At 48.3% G+C, this 15340-nt stretch overlaps 1 protein-coding gene across 2 annotated transcripts in view; it reads right to left on the reverse strand.

Annotated features, from left to right (window-relative positions):
- Nucleotides 1–13665, reverse strand: part of LMNA (lamin A/C) — a 36946-nt gene extending 23281 nt beyond the window's left edge. The window contains exons 1-2 of one of the 2 annotated variants that reach the window (XM_073566862.1): nucleotides 13561–13665; nucleotides 474–831 (exon numbers count right to left, since the gene is read on the reverse strand). In XM_073566862.1, coding sequence (XP_073422963.1) covers nucleotides 474–820 — 347 coding nt within the window. In that variant the 5' untranslated portion in view covers nucleotides 821–831; nucleotides 13561–13665. Of the gene's footprint in view, nucleotides 1–473; nucleotides 832–12979; nucleotides 13008–13560 lie in introns of those variants that run through there. The other variant, XM_073566861.1, reaches the window with a different exon arrangement.
- Between the last annotated feature and the right edge of the window lie 1675 nt (nucleotides 13666–15340).

Genomic DNA, 15340 nt, shown 5'->3' on the forward strand with positions numbered 1-15340 from the left:
TCTGTGGCATACAAGGTGTTAAGTGGGTGATACAGTCCACATCTCATGCATATGCCCTATATATCCCCCACTCCATATCCTCGAATATGAATACCCCGGTAGTAAATACCTACAGTATATACTTTGTTTTCCTTGAATTTACTGAATATCCAACACCTCATACCTCCTATATTATTATTATAGCGCCATTTATTCCATGGCGCTTTACATGTAAGGAGGGGTATACAGAATACATACAAGTACAGTAATCTTAAACAATACAAGTCACGACTGGTACAGGATGAGAGAGGACCTATATATTCTGTCCTAGTCCATATGTCCCTTATATTTTGCCTCTAAGTCTATATATTTGCCCACTATATCCCACAGTTTGTATCATTTGCATATAACGTGCCAGTCAAGATACCCTATAAGTACCTCACCCCAACATACACGACCCCATATTCCCCATACATATATTCCCTACTCCTTACCGTGCCTTCAGCTCGTTGTGCTCCTCCCGGATCTTGCTCAGTTCTAGTTGGAGTCGAGCCCTCTCTTTGGCCACAGAATCCAGGGTTTTGCGTGCGTCGGCGAGCTCTGTCTCGTAAGCGGACTTGATGCTGGACGCCTCGCGACTCACTTCCTCCTCTGACTCGGTGATCCTCAGTCGCAGCCCCGCATTTTCCGACTCCAGGGAGCGCACCTTATCGATGTATACGGCCAACCGGTCATTGAGCTCCTGCAGGTCTTCCTTCTCCTGCAGGCGGGTGATACGGGTCGGGGACAGTGGCGTGGACGAGTGCCCCCGGTTGGTCCTCCGGTTCCCTGGCGTTTCCATCGCAGCTTTGTCTGGAGTAGAATGAAGGAGAGAGTATGGTGATCTGAGCTGTACTCTCCCGGCTCTCTATCTGACTGTCTGACACTGAGGAACTATAATAACATTCCCTGGGAGGAGCTGAGGAAAAGCTGCAGCTGCCCAGATCCTAGCCAGTCCCACAGTAGTGCCTTCTAACCATCCCACCTCTGGCCAGTCCCACAGCAGTGCCTGCTAACCATCCCACCGCTGGCCAGTCCCACAGCAGTGCCTTCTAACCATCCCACCTCTGGCCAGTCCCACAGCAGTGCCTGCTAACCATCCCACCGCTGGCCAGTCCCACAGCAGTGCCTGCTAACCATCCCACCGCTGGCCAGTCACACAGCAGTGCCGGGCTGCTGGCTATTCATCCCACAAGTACCAGATCCTGGCCAGTCTGCTTACTAATTATCCCACCACTACACAGATCCTGGCCAGTCGCAGAGAAGTGCCTGCTAATTATACCATAGCTATCAGATGATGACAGTGCCTGCTAACTATCCCACTGCTGCCCAGAAGATCCTGGACAATCCCATAGCAGTGCCTGCTAACTATCCCACCGCTGCCCAGATCCTGGACAGTCCCATAGCAGTACTTGCTTACTAAATATCCCACCGCTGCCCTGATCCTGGACAGTACCATAGCAGTGCCTGATAACTATCCCACCGCTGCCCAGATCCTGGACAATCTCATAGCAGTGCCTGCTAACTATCCCACCGATGCCCAGATCCTGGCTAGTCCCACAGCAGTACTTGCTTACTAAATATCCCACCGCTGCCCTGATACTGGACAGTACCATAGCAGTGCCTGCTAACTATCCCACCCTTGCCCAGATCCTGGCTAGTCCCACAGCAGTGCATGCCTGCTAACCATCCCACTGCTGCCCAGATCCTGGCTTGTCCCACAGCAGTGCCTGTTAACTACAACCCCTGGGAAAAATTATGGAATCACCCACCTTGGGAGGATGTTCATTAAATTGTTTAATTTTGTAGAAAAAAAAGCAGACCACAGACATGGCACAAAACTAAAGTCATTTCAAATGGCAACTTTCTGGCTTTACGAAACACTAAAGGAAAACAAGAACAAAAAATGTGGTAGTCAATAATAGTTACTTTTTTAAACCAAGCACAGGGGAAAAATTATGGAATCACTCAATTCTGCGGAAAAAATGATGGAATCACCCTGTAAATTTTCATTCCCAAAACTAACACCTGCATCAAATTAGATCTGCTCATTAGTCTGCATCTAAAAAGGAGTGAGCACACCTTGGAGAGCTGTTGCACCAAGTGGACTGACATGAATCATGGCTCCAACAAGAGAGATGTCAATTGAAACAAAGGAGAGGATTACCAAACTCTTAAAAGAGGGTAAATCGTCACACAATCTTGCAAAAGATGTTGGTTGTTCACAGTCAGCTATTACTAAAATCTAGACCAAATACAAACAACATGGGAAGGTTGTTAAAGGCAAACATACTGGTAGACCAAGGAAGACATCAAAGCGTCAAAACCGGAAACTTAAAGCAATATGTCTCCAAAACAGGAAATGCACAAGAAAACAAATGAGGAACGAATGGGAGGAAACTGGAGTCAACGTCTGTGACCGACCTGTAAGAGACCGCCTAAAGGAAATCGGATTTACATACAGAAAAGCTAAACGAAAGCCATCATTAACACCTAAATTGAGAAAACAAGGTTACAATGGGCTAAGGAAAAGCAATCATGGACTGTGGATGACTGGATGAAAGTCATATTCAGTGATGAATCGCGTATCTGAATTGGGCAAGGTGATGATGCTGGAACTTTTGTTTGGTGCCGTTCCAATGAGATTTATAAAGATGACTGTCTGAAGAGAACATGCAAATTTCCACAGTCATTGATGATATAGGGCTGCATGTCAGGTAAAGGCACTGGGGAGATGGCTGTCATTACATCTTCAATAAATGCACAAGTTTATGTTGATATTTTGGACATTTTTCTTATCCCATCAATTGAAAGGATGTTTGGGGATGATGAAATCATTTTTCAAGATGATAATGCATCCTGCCATAGAGCAAAAACTGTGAAAATATTCCTTAAAAAAGACACATAAGGTCAATGTCATGGCCTGCAAATAGTCCAGATCTCAATCCAATTGAAAATTTTTGCTGGAAGTTGAAGAAAATGGTCCATGACAAGGCTCCAACCTGCAAAGCTGATCTGGCAACAGCAATCAGAGAAAGTTGGAGCCAGATTGATGAAGCGTACTGTTTGACAATCATTAAGTCTTTGCCTCAGAGACTGCAAGCTGTTATAAAAGCCAGAGGTGGTGCAACAAAATAGAGCGATGTGTTGGAGTGGTTTTTTTGTTGGTTTGTTTTTCATGATTCCATAATTTTTTCCCCAGAATTGAGTGATTCCATAATTTTTTCCCTATGCTTGGTTTAAAAAAGTAACCATTACTGACTACCACATTTTTTGTTCTTGATTTCTTTTAGTGTTTCTTAAAGCCAGAAAGTTGCCATTTGAAATGACTTTAGTTTTGTGCCATGTCTGTGATCTGCTTTTTTTCTACACAATTAAACAACTGAATGAACATCCTCCAAGGCCGGTGATTCCATAATTTTTGCCAGGGGTTGTATACCAACGCTTCCCAGTCCTATACAGTGCCACAGCAGTCCTTGATAATACCACCACTGCCCAGATTCTAGACAGTGCCACAGCAGTGCCTGCTAAGTCTGGTTTCACATTAGCGTTTTTGTGCACGTCCATGCGCATGCGTACCTATGTTTAACATGGTGTGCACATGGTCTTGCCTTTGCACGCGTTCGTATGCATGCGTTTTTTCAAAGTGTGCGCCTAGGCGCGTCAGAAGCAACCTGTTGCATTTTTAGGTCCACCGAAAGGCGTAAAAAAACGCATGTGCACGGAATGCGACAAAATAACGCATTACAGTCTATGGGAATGCAGGCTTGAGCATGGACATGCGTTCGTCTGCGTTTTCGTGCGCATACGTTTTTGGCGTAATGATGCGTTTTTTGCATGCATTTCTATTGTGCACGATGCGCTGCGCAAAAAAACACTAATGTGAATTTAGCCTAACTATACCACCACTACCCAGATCCTAGACAGTGCCCCAGCAGTGCATGATAACGATCCCATTTCTGCACAGATCCTAGACAGTCCCATAGCAGTGCCTGTTAACTATCCCACCGCTGGCCAGATCCAGGCTAGTCCCACAGCAGTGCTTGCCTGCTAACTATCCCACCGCTGCCCAGATCCTTTCTAGTCCCACAGCAGTGTTTGCGTACTAAGGGTATGTGCACACATAGTTTTTTGTCTCTGCGGATTTTGTAGAGAAAACCGCAGGTAAATCCGCAGGACAAAGACCTGCGGTTTATCTGCGGTTTTGCCCTGCGGTTTTACACCTCATAATGGATGAGGTGTAAAACTGCAGCGTTTCTGCACCAAACAATTGACATGCTGCGTTTTGAAAACTGCAGCAAAACCGCGCGGAAAAAAACGCAGCATGTGCACAGCTTTTTTTTATTTCCATAGCAAATAAAGGTACTGTACAACGCAGCAGAATCTGCTGCGTTTCTGCAGAGCCAAAAACGCTGCGAAAACGCAGCAGAAACCGCAAAGTGTGCACATACCCTAAATATCCCACCGCTGTCCAGATCCTGGCTAGTCCCACAGCTGTGCCTTCTTACTAAATATCCCACCGCTGCCCAGATCCTGGCTAGTCCCACAGCAATGCCTGCTTACTAAATATCCCATCGCTGCCCAGATCCTGGCTAGTCCCACAGCTGTGCCTGCTTACTAAATATCCCACCGCTGCCCAGATCCTGGCTAGTCCCACAGCTGTGCCTTCTTACTAAATATCCCACCGCTGCCCAGATCCTGGCTAGTCCCACAGCTGTGCCTTCTTACTAAATATCCCACCGCTGCCCAGATCCTGGCTAGTCCCACAGCAATGCCTGCTTACTAAATATCCCATCGCTGCCCAGATCCTGGCTAGTCCCACAGCTGTGCCTGCTTACTAAATATCCCACCGCTGCCCAGATCCTGGCTAGTCCCACAGCTGTGCCTTCTTACTAAATATCCCACCGCTGCCCAGATCCTGGCTAGTCCCACAGCAATGCCTGCTTACTAAATATCCCATCGCTGCCCAGATCCTGGCTACTCTCACAGCAGTGCCTGCTTACTAAATATCCCACCGCTGCCCAGATCCTGGCTAGTCCCACAGCTGTGCCTGCTTACTAAATATCCCACCGCTGCCCAGATCCTGGCTAGTCTCACAGCAGTGCCTGCTTACTAAATATCCCACCGCTGGCCAGATCCTGGCTAGTCCCACAGCAGTGCTTGCTTACTAAATATCCCACCGCTGCCCAGATCTTAGCTAGTCCCACAGCAGTGATTGCTTACTAAATATCCCACCGCTGGCCAGATCCTGGCTAGTCCCACAGCAGTACCTGCCTACTAAATATCCCACCACTGACCAGATCATTGCTAGTCCCATAGCAGTGCTTGCTTACTAAATATCCCACCGCTGCCCAGATCCTGGTCAGTCCCACATCAGTGCCTGCTAACTTTACCATGGCTACCCAGATTCTAGATAATGCCACAGCAGTGCCTGCTAACCATCCCACTGCTGCCCAGATCCTGGCTTGTCCCACAGCAGTGCCTGTTAACTATACTACCGCTTCCCAGTCCTATAAAGTGCCACAGCAGTGTTTGATAAAGATCCCACCACTGTACAGATACTATACAGTGCCACAGCAGTCCCTGATAATCCCACCACTCCCTGATAATCCCACCACTGTCCAGATTCTAGACAGTGCCACAGCAGTGTCTGCTAACTATACCACCGCTACCCAGATCCTAGACAGTGCCACAGCAGTGCATGATAACGATGCCATTGCTGCATTGCTGAACAGATCCTAGACAGTCCCATAGCAGTGCCTGCTATCTATCCCACCGCTGCCCACATCCGGGCTAGTCCCACAGCTGTGCCTGCTTACTAAATATCCCACCGCTGCGCAGATCCTGGCCAGTTCCACACCAATGCCTGCTAATTTCACATGGTTACACAGATTCTAGATAGTGCCACAGCAGTGCCTGATAACTATCCCACTGCTGCCGAGATCCTGGCTTGTGCCACAGCAGTGCTTAATAACGATCCCACCACTGTACAGATACTAGACCGTGCCACAGCAGTCCCTGATAATCTCACCACTGCCCAGATTCTAGACAGTGCCACAGCAGTGCTTGCTAACTATACCACCGCTACCCAGATCCTAGACAGTGCCAAAGCTGTGCATGATAATCCAATTGCTGCACAGATCCTGGACAGTCCTATAACAGTGCCTGCTAACTATCCCACCGCTTCCCAGATCCTGGCTAGTCCCACAGCAGTGCATGCCTGCTAACTATCCCACCGCTGCCCAGATCCTGGCCAGTCCCACAGCAGTGCATGCCTACTAACTATCCCACCGCTGCCCAGATCCTGGCCAGTCCCACACCAGTGCCTGCTAAATTTACTGCGGCTACCAAAGTTTCTAGATAATGCAACAGCAGTGCCTGCTTACAAACTATCCCACAGCTGCCCAGATCCTGGCTAGTCCCACAGTAGTGCCTGCTTACTAACTATCCCACTGCTACCCAGATCCTGGCCAGTCTCACAGCAGTGCCTACTAATTATACCACTAACCAGATTCTAGATGATGCCGCAGCATTGCTTGCTAACTATCCCACCGCTGCCCAGATTCTGGTTAGTCCCACAACAGTTATTGCTGACTATACCACCGCTTGACAGATCCTATACAGTGCCACAGTAGTGCCTGATATCAATCCCACCACTGCCCAGATTCTAGACAGTACCACAGCAGTGCCAGCTTACTAAATATCCCACCACTGCCCAGATCCTGGCTACTCTCACAGCAGTGCTTGCTTACTAACTAATCCACCACTACCCAGATCCTGGCTAGGCCTACAGCAGTGCCTGCGAACTATACCACCGCTACTCAGATTCTAGACATTTCCACAGCAGTGCCTGATAACCACCCCACTGCTGCCCAGATCCTGGCTACTCTCACAGCAGTGCCTGTTTACTAACTATTCCACCACTGCCCAGATCCTGGCTAGTCCCACAGCAATGCCTGCTTACTAACTATCCCACGGCTGCCCAGATCCTGGCTAGTCCCACAGCAGTACTGTTAGGAACGGCGGAACGCACTAAATAAATAATAAAGTGCGTTCGCCGCTCGGCGTCCACTGTGCAGTAGATGTTAAAACCACTGCTAATTAATGGCAGACGCGCTTTATGGCGGTATAATGTGCACGGGTTCAACGTCACCCGACGTGCGCAGAGCGGGCTCTGTTAACTCACAGAGGCGCTGTAACATAAACACCGAGCCTGTTAGACTCACAGGTCTCGGTGAAATTGCACGCACGGTATCTGGTCACGGGTCCAAGACAGGGAGCGGTGTCCGTCTAGACCTGCCGTGCGTGCAGCGTCGCTACTGCGGACGCCGGTAAGTGCTGCTGAATGCAGCGCGGCGGCAGACACAGCCGCTGTGCGATAGTGCCGTGAGAGACGTGACACCACCGAACGCTAGTGTAGAGGTGCGGTGTGCACAGTGGCCTAAGGCTTGCCCCTGACTGGCGCTGACTCTTTCTATAGTTCCCTATCCACATGCATAATATCAGAGGGAGGGGAATCTTAATAAGTCAGTCACCAGAATCATACATCCATCACCATTCACACATGTAGCAAGAAGAGTCTGTACTAGCGCATGGCCAAGCGGCCATGCGGGCCTTTTATAGCCGTGCGCTGCCGGGACTTTCCAGATCTCTGAGATGGACCAATCAGATCTGGAGAAGGACCTGAGCACGTGACTCCCGACCTTCAATGGGAGATCGTCTCGTGAGCATGCTCAGTGGAGTGGCAGAGGGACTTAGCCTCAGGAATCGCTTGCTGCAGAGCAGCATGTGCGGCTCTGGATTCCTGTTGTGTCGCTGCAGGAATCCGACGCCTAACAAGTACTTGCGAACTATACCACCGCTACGCAGATTCTAGACATTGCCATAGCAGTGCCTGATAACCATCCCACCGCTACCCAGATCCTGGCTAATCTCACAGCAGTATAAAACCTAAAAAGACTACTTAACCAATAATCTCTAGTGTTTTTTTGTTATCAATTATATAATTTTATTTAGTTATAGAGACACAACAAGGATTTTTGATTAAAATAACAATAAAAAATTCCTATGAAGGAAGCAGCTTGATCACTCTCTGATGAAGCAACGTGTGAAACGCACGTTGGAGTGCGAAGTGGCAACGTTTGCATACACAGTATGAATCCAGGTGGGTAGCATTGTTTAACCCTGTATTTTGATGGCTTAGTTATTTCTGATTATTGAATCGGCACTATGCACTTTATAATAATTTTTGTATTAACTAAAATGGTTTGGTCATGTCAATATGACTGATAATGTGGATTCCTGGCATCATGGTGAAAGCTAATTTATGATTATTGATATGCACATATGCACTGCACTTTATATGGAATATTAGATGACTATATTTTTCTGCTTTCCAAACATCTCTATATATTTTTCTGGGGATGTTAAACCCTCTATACTTTTTGTAGTGTATGCTGAGCTGCTTCCTTCATAGGAATTTTTTATTGTTATTTTAATAAAAAATCCTTGTTGGTGTCTCTATGACAAAATAAAATTATATAATTGATAACCAATAATCTCTAGTGTTTTTTTTGTTAAGTAGTCTTTTTAGGTTTTATATTCTAGGTGTCTACTTAATCTAATGTATTATAATTTAGGGTAAATATCTAGTATTCTCCTTTGTTTGGAATAAGTGTACAGTCTCACAGCAGTACCTACTTACTAACTATTCCACCACTACCCAGATCCTGGCCAGTCCCACAGCAGTGCCTGCTAACTAATCCACCACTGCCCAGATCCTGGCCAGTCCCACAGCAGTGCCTGCTAACTAATCCACCACTGCCCAGATCCTGGCCAGTCCCCCAGCAGTGCCTGCTAACTAATCCACCACTGCCCAGATCCTGGCCAGTCCCACAGCAGTGCCTGCTAACTAATCCACCACTGCCCAGATCCTGGCCAGTCCCACAGCAGTGCCTGCTGACTAATCCACCACTGCCCAGATCCTGGCCTGTCGCACAGCAGTGCCTGCTAACTAATCCACTACTGCCCAGATCCTGGCCAATCCCACAACAGTGCCTGCTAACTAATCCACCACTGCCCAGATCCTAGCCAGTCCCACAGCAGTGCCTGCTAACTAATCCACCACTGCCCAGATCCTGGCCAGTCCCACAGCAGTGCCTGCTAACTAATCCACCACTGCCCAGATCCTGGCCAGTCCCACAGCAGTGCCTGCTAACTAATCCACCACTGCCCAGATCCTGGCCAGTCCCACAGCAGTGCCTGCTAACTAATCCACCACTGCCCAGATCCTGGCCAGTCCCACAAGAGTGCCTGCTAACTAATCCACCACTGCCCAGATCCTGGCTACTCTCACAGCAGTGCCTGCTAACTAATCCACTACTGCCCAGATCCTGGCCAGTCCCACAACAGTGCCTGCTAACTAATCCACCACTGCCCAGATCCTGGCTACTCTCACAGCAGTGCCTGCTAACTAATCCACCACTGCCCAGATCCTGGCTACTCTCACAGCAGTGCCTGCTAACTAATCCACCACTGCCCAGATCCTGGCCAGTCCCACAACAGTGCCTGCTAACTAATCCACCACTGCCCAGATCCTGGCCAGTCCCACAACAGTGCCTGCTAACTAATCCACCACTGCCCAGATCCTGGCCAGTCCCACAGCAGTGCCTGCTAACTAATCCACCACTGCTCAGATCCTGGCCAGTCCCACAGCAGTGCCTGCTAACTAATCCACCACTGCCCAGATCCTGGCCAGTCCCACAACAGTGCCTGCTAACTAATCCACCACTGCCCAGATCCTGGCCAGTCCCACAACAGTGCCTGCTAACTAATCCACCACTGCCCAGATCCTGGACAGTCCCACAATAGTGCCTGCTAACTAATCCACCACTGCCCAGATCCTGGCCCGTCCCACAACAGTGCCTGCTAACTAATCCACTACTGCCCAGATCCTGGCCAGTCCCACAGCAGTGCCTGCTAACTAATCCACCACTGTCCAGATCCTGGCTACTCTCACAGCAGTGCCTGCTAACTAATCCACCACTGCCCAGATCCTGGCAAGACCCACAGCAGTGCCTGCTAACTAATCCACCACTGTCCAGATCCTGGCAACTCTCACAGCAGTGCCTGCTGACTAATCCACCACTGCCCAGATCCTGGCTACTCTCACAGCAGTGCCTGCTAACTAATCCACCACTGCCCAGATCCTGGCTACTCTCACAGCAGTGCCTGCTAACTAATCCACTACTGCCCAGATCCTGGCTACTCTGACAGCAGTGCCTGCTAACTAATCCACTACTGCCCAGATCCTGGCCAGTCCCACAGCAGTGCCTGCTAACTAATCCACCACTGCCCAGATCCTGGCCAGTCCCACAGCAGAGCCTGCTAACTAATCCACCACTGCCCAGATCCTGGCTACTCTCACAACAGTGCCTGCTAACTAATCCACCACTGCCCAGATCCTGGCTACTCTCACAGCAGTGCCTGCTGACTAATCCACTACTGCCCAGATCCTGGCTACTCTCACAGCAGTGCCTGCTAACTATCCCATCGCTGCCCAGATCCTGGCTAGTCCAACAGCAGTGCATGCTAACTAATCCACCACTGCCCAGATCCTGGCTACTCTCACAGCAGTGCCTGCTAACTAATCCACCACTACCCAGATCCTGGCCAGTCCCACAGCAGTGCCTGCTAACTAATCCACCACTGCCCAGATCCTGGCTACTCTCACAGCAGTGCCTGCTAACTAATCCACCACTGCCCAGATCCTGGCTACTCTCACAGCAGTGCCTGCTGACTAATCCACTACTGCCCAGATCCTGGCTACTCTCACAGCAGTGCCTGCTAACTAATCCACCACTGCCCAGATCCTGGCTACTCTCACAGCAGTGCCTGCTAACTAATCCACCACTGCCCAGATCCTGGCCAGTCCCACAACAGTGCCTGCTAACTAATCCACCACTGCCCAGATCCTGGCTACTCTCACAGCAGTGCCTGCTAACTAATCCACTACTGCCCAGATCCTGGCCAGTCCCACAACAGTGCCTGCTAACTAATCCACCACTGCCCAGATCCTGGCCAGTCCCACAGCAGTGCCTGCTAACTAATCCACCACTGCCCAGATCCTGGCCAGTCCCACAACAGTGCCTGCTAACTAATCCACCACTGCCCAGATCCTGGCCAGTCCCACAGCAGTGCCTGCTAACTAATCCACCACTGCCCAGATCCTGGCCAGTCCCACAGCAGTGCCTGCTAACTAATCCACCACTGCCCAGATCCTGGCCAGTCCCACAGCAGTGCCTGCTAACTAATCCACCACTGCCCAGATCCTGGCCAGTCCCACAGTAGTGCCTGCTAACTAATCCACCACTGCCCAGATCCTGGCCAGTCCCACAACAGTGCCTGCTAACTAATCCACCACTGCCCAGATCCTGGACAGTCCCACAACAGTGCCTGCTAACTAATCCACCACTGCCCAGATCCTGGCCCGTCCCACAGCAGTGCCTGCTAACTAATCCACTACTGACCAGATCCTGGCCCGTCCCACAACAGTGCCTGCTAACTAATCCACTACTGCCCAGATCCTGGCCAGTCCCACAGCAGTGCCTGCTAACTAATCCACCACTGTCCAGATCCTGGCTACTCTCACAGCAGTGCCTGCTAACTAATCCACCACTGCCCAGATCCTGGCAAGACCCACAGCAGTGCCTGCTAACTAATCCACCACTGTCCAGATCCTGGCAACTCTCACAGCAGTGCCTGCTAACTAATCCACCACTGCCCAGATCCTGGCTACTCTCACAGCAGTGCCTGCTAACTAATCCACTACTGCCCAGATCCTGGCTACTCTGACAGCAGTGCCTGCTAACTAATCCACTACTGCCCAGATCCTGGCCAGTCCCACAGCAGTGCCTGCTAACTAATCCACCACTGCCCAGATCCTGGCTACTCTGACAGCAGTACCTGCTAACTAATCCACTACTGCCCAGATCCTGGCCAGTCCCACAGCAGTGCCTGCTAACTATCCCATCGCTGCCCAGATCCTGGCTAGTCCAACAGCAGTGCATGCTAACTAATCCACCACTGCCCAGATCCTGGCTACTCTCACAGCAGTGCCTGCTAACTAATCCACCACTGCCCAGATCCTGGCCAGTCCCACAGCAGTGCCTGCTAACTAATCCACCACTGCCCAGATCCTGGCTACTCTCACAGCAGTGCCTGCTAACTAATCCACCACTGCCCAGATCCTAGCCAGTCCCACAGCAGTGCCTGCTAACTAATCCACCACTGCCCAGATCCTGGCTACTCTCACAGCAGTGCCTGCTAACTAATCCACCACTGCCCAGATCCTGGCCAGTCCCCCAGCAGTGCCTGCTAACTAATCCACCACTGCCCAGATCCTGGCCAGTCCCACAGCAGTGCCTGCTAACTAATCCACCACTGCCCAGATCCTGGCTACTCTCACAGCAGTGCCTGCTAACTAATCCACCACTGCCCAGATCCTAGCCAGTCCCACAGCAGTGCCTGCTAACTAATCCACCACTGCCCAGATCCTGGCTACTCTCACAGCAGTGCCTGCTGACTAATCCACTACTGCCCAGATCCTGGCTACTCTCACAGCAGTGCCTGCTAACTAATCCACCACTGCCCAGATCCTGGCTACTCTCACAGCAGTGCCTGCTAACTATCCCATCGCTGCCCAGATCCTGGCTAGTCCAACAGCAGTGCCTGCTAACTAATCCACCACTGCCCAGATTCTAGACATTGCCACAGCAGTGCCATCCCACCCACCACTGCACAGATCCTGGCTACTCTCACAGTAATGTCTGCTAACTATACCACCGCACCCAGATTTTTCATTCACATCCAGGTAAAAAACAGTCAAATCTGGGACTGATAAACAAACGGTAACACTCCAGCAGGGGCTGGTGAGGTGACAAAGCTGCAGTTGCATACTCACAATTATTTATCATTGCATATCTTGACATACATGCCAAACAGGAGCCTGAAAGAGCAGAGTGGCAGATGTAGCAGGTATACTACTGGTCACCCAGCTTTCTAACTGTACTAAATAGCGAGTCTCCTGATTTTTGTAGCTGCATAATTCTAATTCTATTGCACAAAATTGCCACTTGGAAATGTGGGAAAGAGTGGCTACCCCAGTATAAGAGGGGCCATATTGCTCCTCACCAAACTTTCCCAAGACTGATTGAATGTTTTAAAGCCAGTCAAGGGAAAGATAGAGAGTTATCAGGAAAATACACCTATAGGCGACACCCTCACCAATCACATTGGTGGCATCGCCATGGACACTGGGGAAACTGCAACAATAACTGCATGATGGAGCAATTACCCAAAACCAAGCATTTAAAGGCCACAAACTACACAAACAAGGGCTATAAAGCTCATTATAGTTTATCAGCTACTAATATAAAATAATTCAGCATCAACATAATGAATGCACATCCATAACATGCAAAATAGGTAAAAACTTGCAAAATACATTAGCTAATAAGACACACAAGTCTGACAATGACCCACCTGTCCTGTGCTGCACATAGGACACCACACTGAGCTCTCTTCACTGCCCCCAGTGCTCAGAGTCCAGCAGTGCAGAAACGTTCCTACAGCACAAAGAACTACCCAATCATCACAGCGCCCTCTGTAGGCACCAGCTCTAATATGCAGGATACAGTGTTAAAGAAAGTGCACAATCACTGCACTGTAATTCTCAGTATATGCATTATTCTGTATATATACTCTGCACAGTACCACTTCTCTCCTGTATACTTGGTGTATTTCTCAGTATCTGTATTATTCTGTATATACACTGCACAGTACCACTTCTCCTGTCCTGTATACTGGGTGTAATTCTCAGTATCTGTATTATTCTGTATATATACACTGCACAGTACCACTTCTCCTGTCCTGTATACTGGGTGTAATTCTCAGTATCTGTATTATTCTGTATATATACACTGCACAGTACCACTTCTCCTGTCCTGTATACTGGGTGTAATTCTCAGTATCTGTATTATTCTGTATATATACACTAAACATTACCACTTCTCCTGTCCTGTATACTGGGTGTAATTCTCAGTATCTGTATTATTCTGTATATATACACTGCACAGTACCACTTCTCCTGTCCTGTATACTGGGTGTAATTCTCAGTATCTGTATTATTCTGTATATATACACTGCACAGTACCACTTCTCCTGTCCTGTATACTGGGTGTAATTCTCAGTATCTGTATTATTCTGTATATATACACTAAACATTACCACTTCTCCTGTCCTGTATACTGGGTGTAATTCTCAGTACCTGTATTATTCTGTATATATACACTGCACAGTACCACTTCTCTCCTGTATACTTGGTGTATTTCTCAGTATCTGTATTATTCTGTATATACACTGCACAGTACCACTTCTCCTGTCCTGTATACTGGGTGTAATTCTCAGTATCTGTATTATTCTGTATATATACACTGCACAGTACCACTTCTCCTGTCCTGTATACTGGGTGTAATTCTCAGTATCTGTATTATTCTGTATATATACACTGCACAGTACCACTTCTCCTGTCCTGTATACTGGGTGTAATTCTCAGTATCTGTATTATTCTGTATATATACACTAAACATTACCACTTCTCCTGTCCTGTATACTGGGTGTAATTCTCAGTACCTGTATTATTCTGTATATATACACTGCACAGTATCACTTCTCCTGTCCTGTATACTGGGTGTAATTCTCAGTATCTGTATTATTCTGTATATATACACTAAACATTACCACTTCTCCTGTCCTGTATACTGGGTGTAATTCTCAGTATCTGTATTATTCTGTATATATACTCTGCACAGTACCACTTCTCTCCTGTATACTGGGTGTAATTCTCAGTATCTGTATTATTCTGTATATATACACTGCACAGTACCACTTCTCCTGTCCTGTATACTGGGTGTAATTCTCAGTATATGCATTATTCTGTATATATACACTAAACATTACCACTTCTCCTGTCCTGTATACTGGGTGTAATTCTCAGTATCTGTATTATTATGTATATATACACTGCACAGTACCACTTCTCCTGTCCTGTATACTGGGTGTAATTCTCAGTACCTGTATTATTCTGTATATATATACTGCACAGTACCACTTCTCCTGTCCTGTATACTGTGTGTAATTCTCAGTATCTGTATTATTCTGTATATATACACTGCACAGTACCACTTCTCCTGTCCTGTATACTGGGTGTAATTCTCAGTATCTGTATTATTCTGTATATATACACTGTACAGTACCACTTCTC

The sequence above is a fragment of the Dendrobates tinctorius genome, unplaced genomic scaffold (assembly GCF_039654945.1).
Source record: "Dendrobates tinctorius isolate UK_male_01 unplaced genomic scaffold, ASM3965494v1 ptg000019l, whole genome shotgun sequence".
Taxonomy (NCBI): Eukaryota; Metazoa; Chordata; class Amphibia; order Anura; family Dendrobatidae; genus Dendrobates; species Dendrobates tinctorius.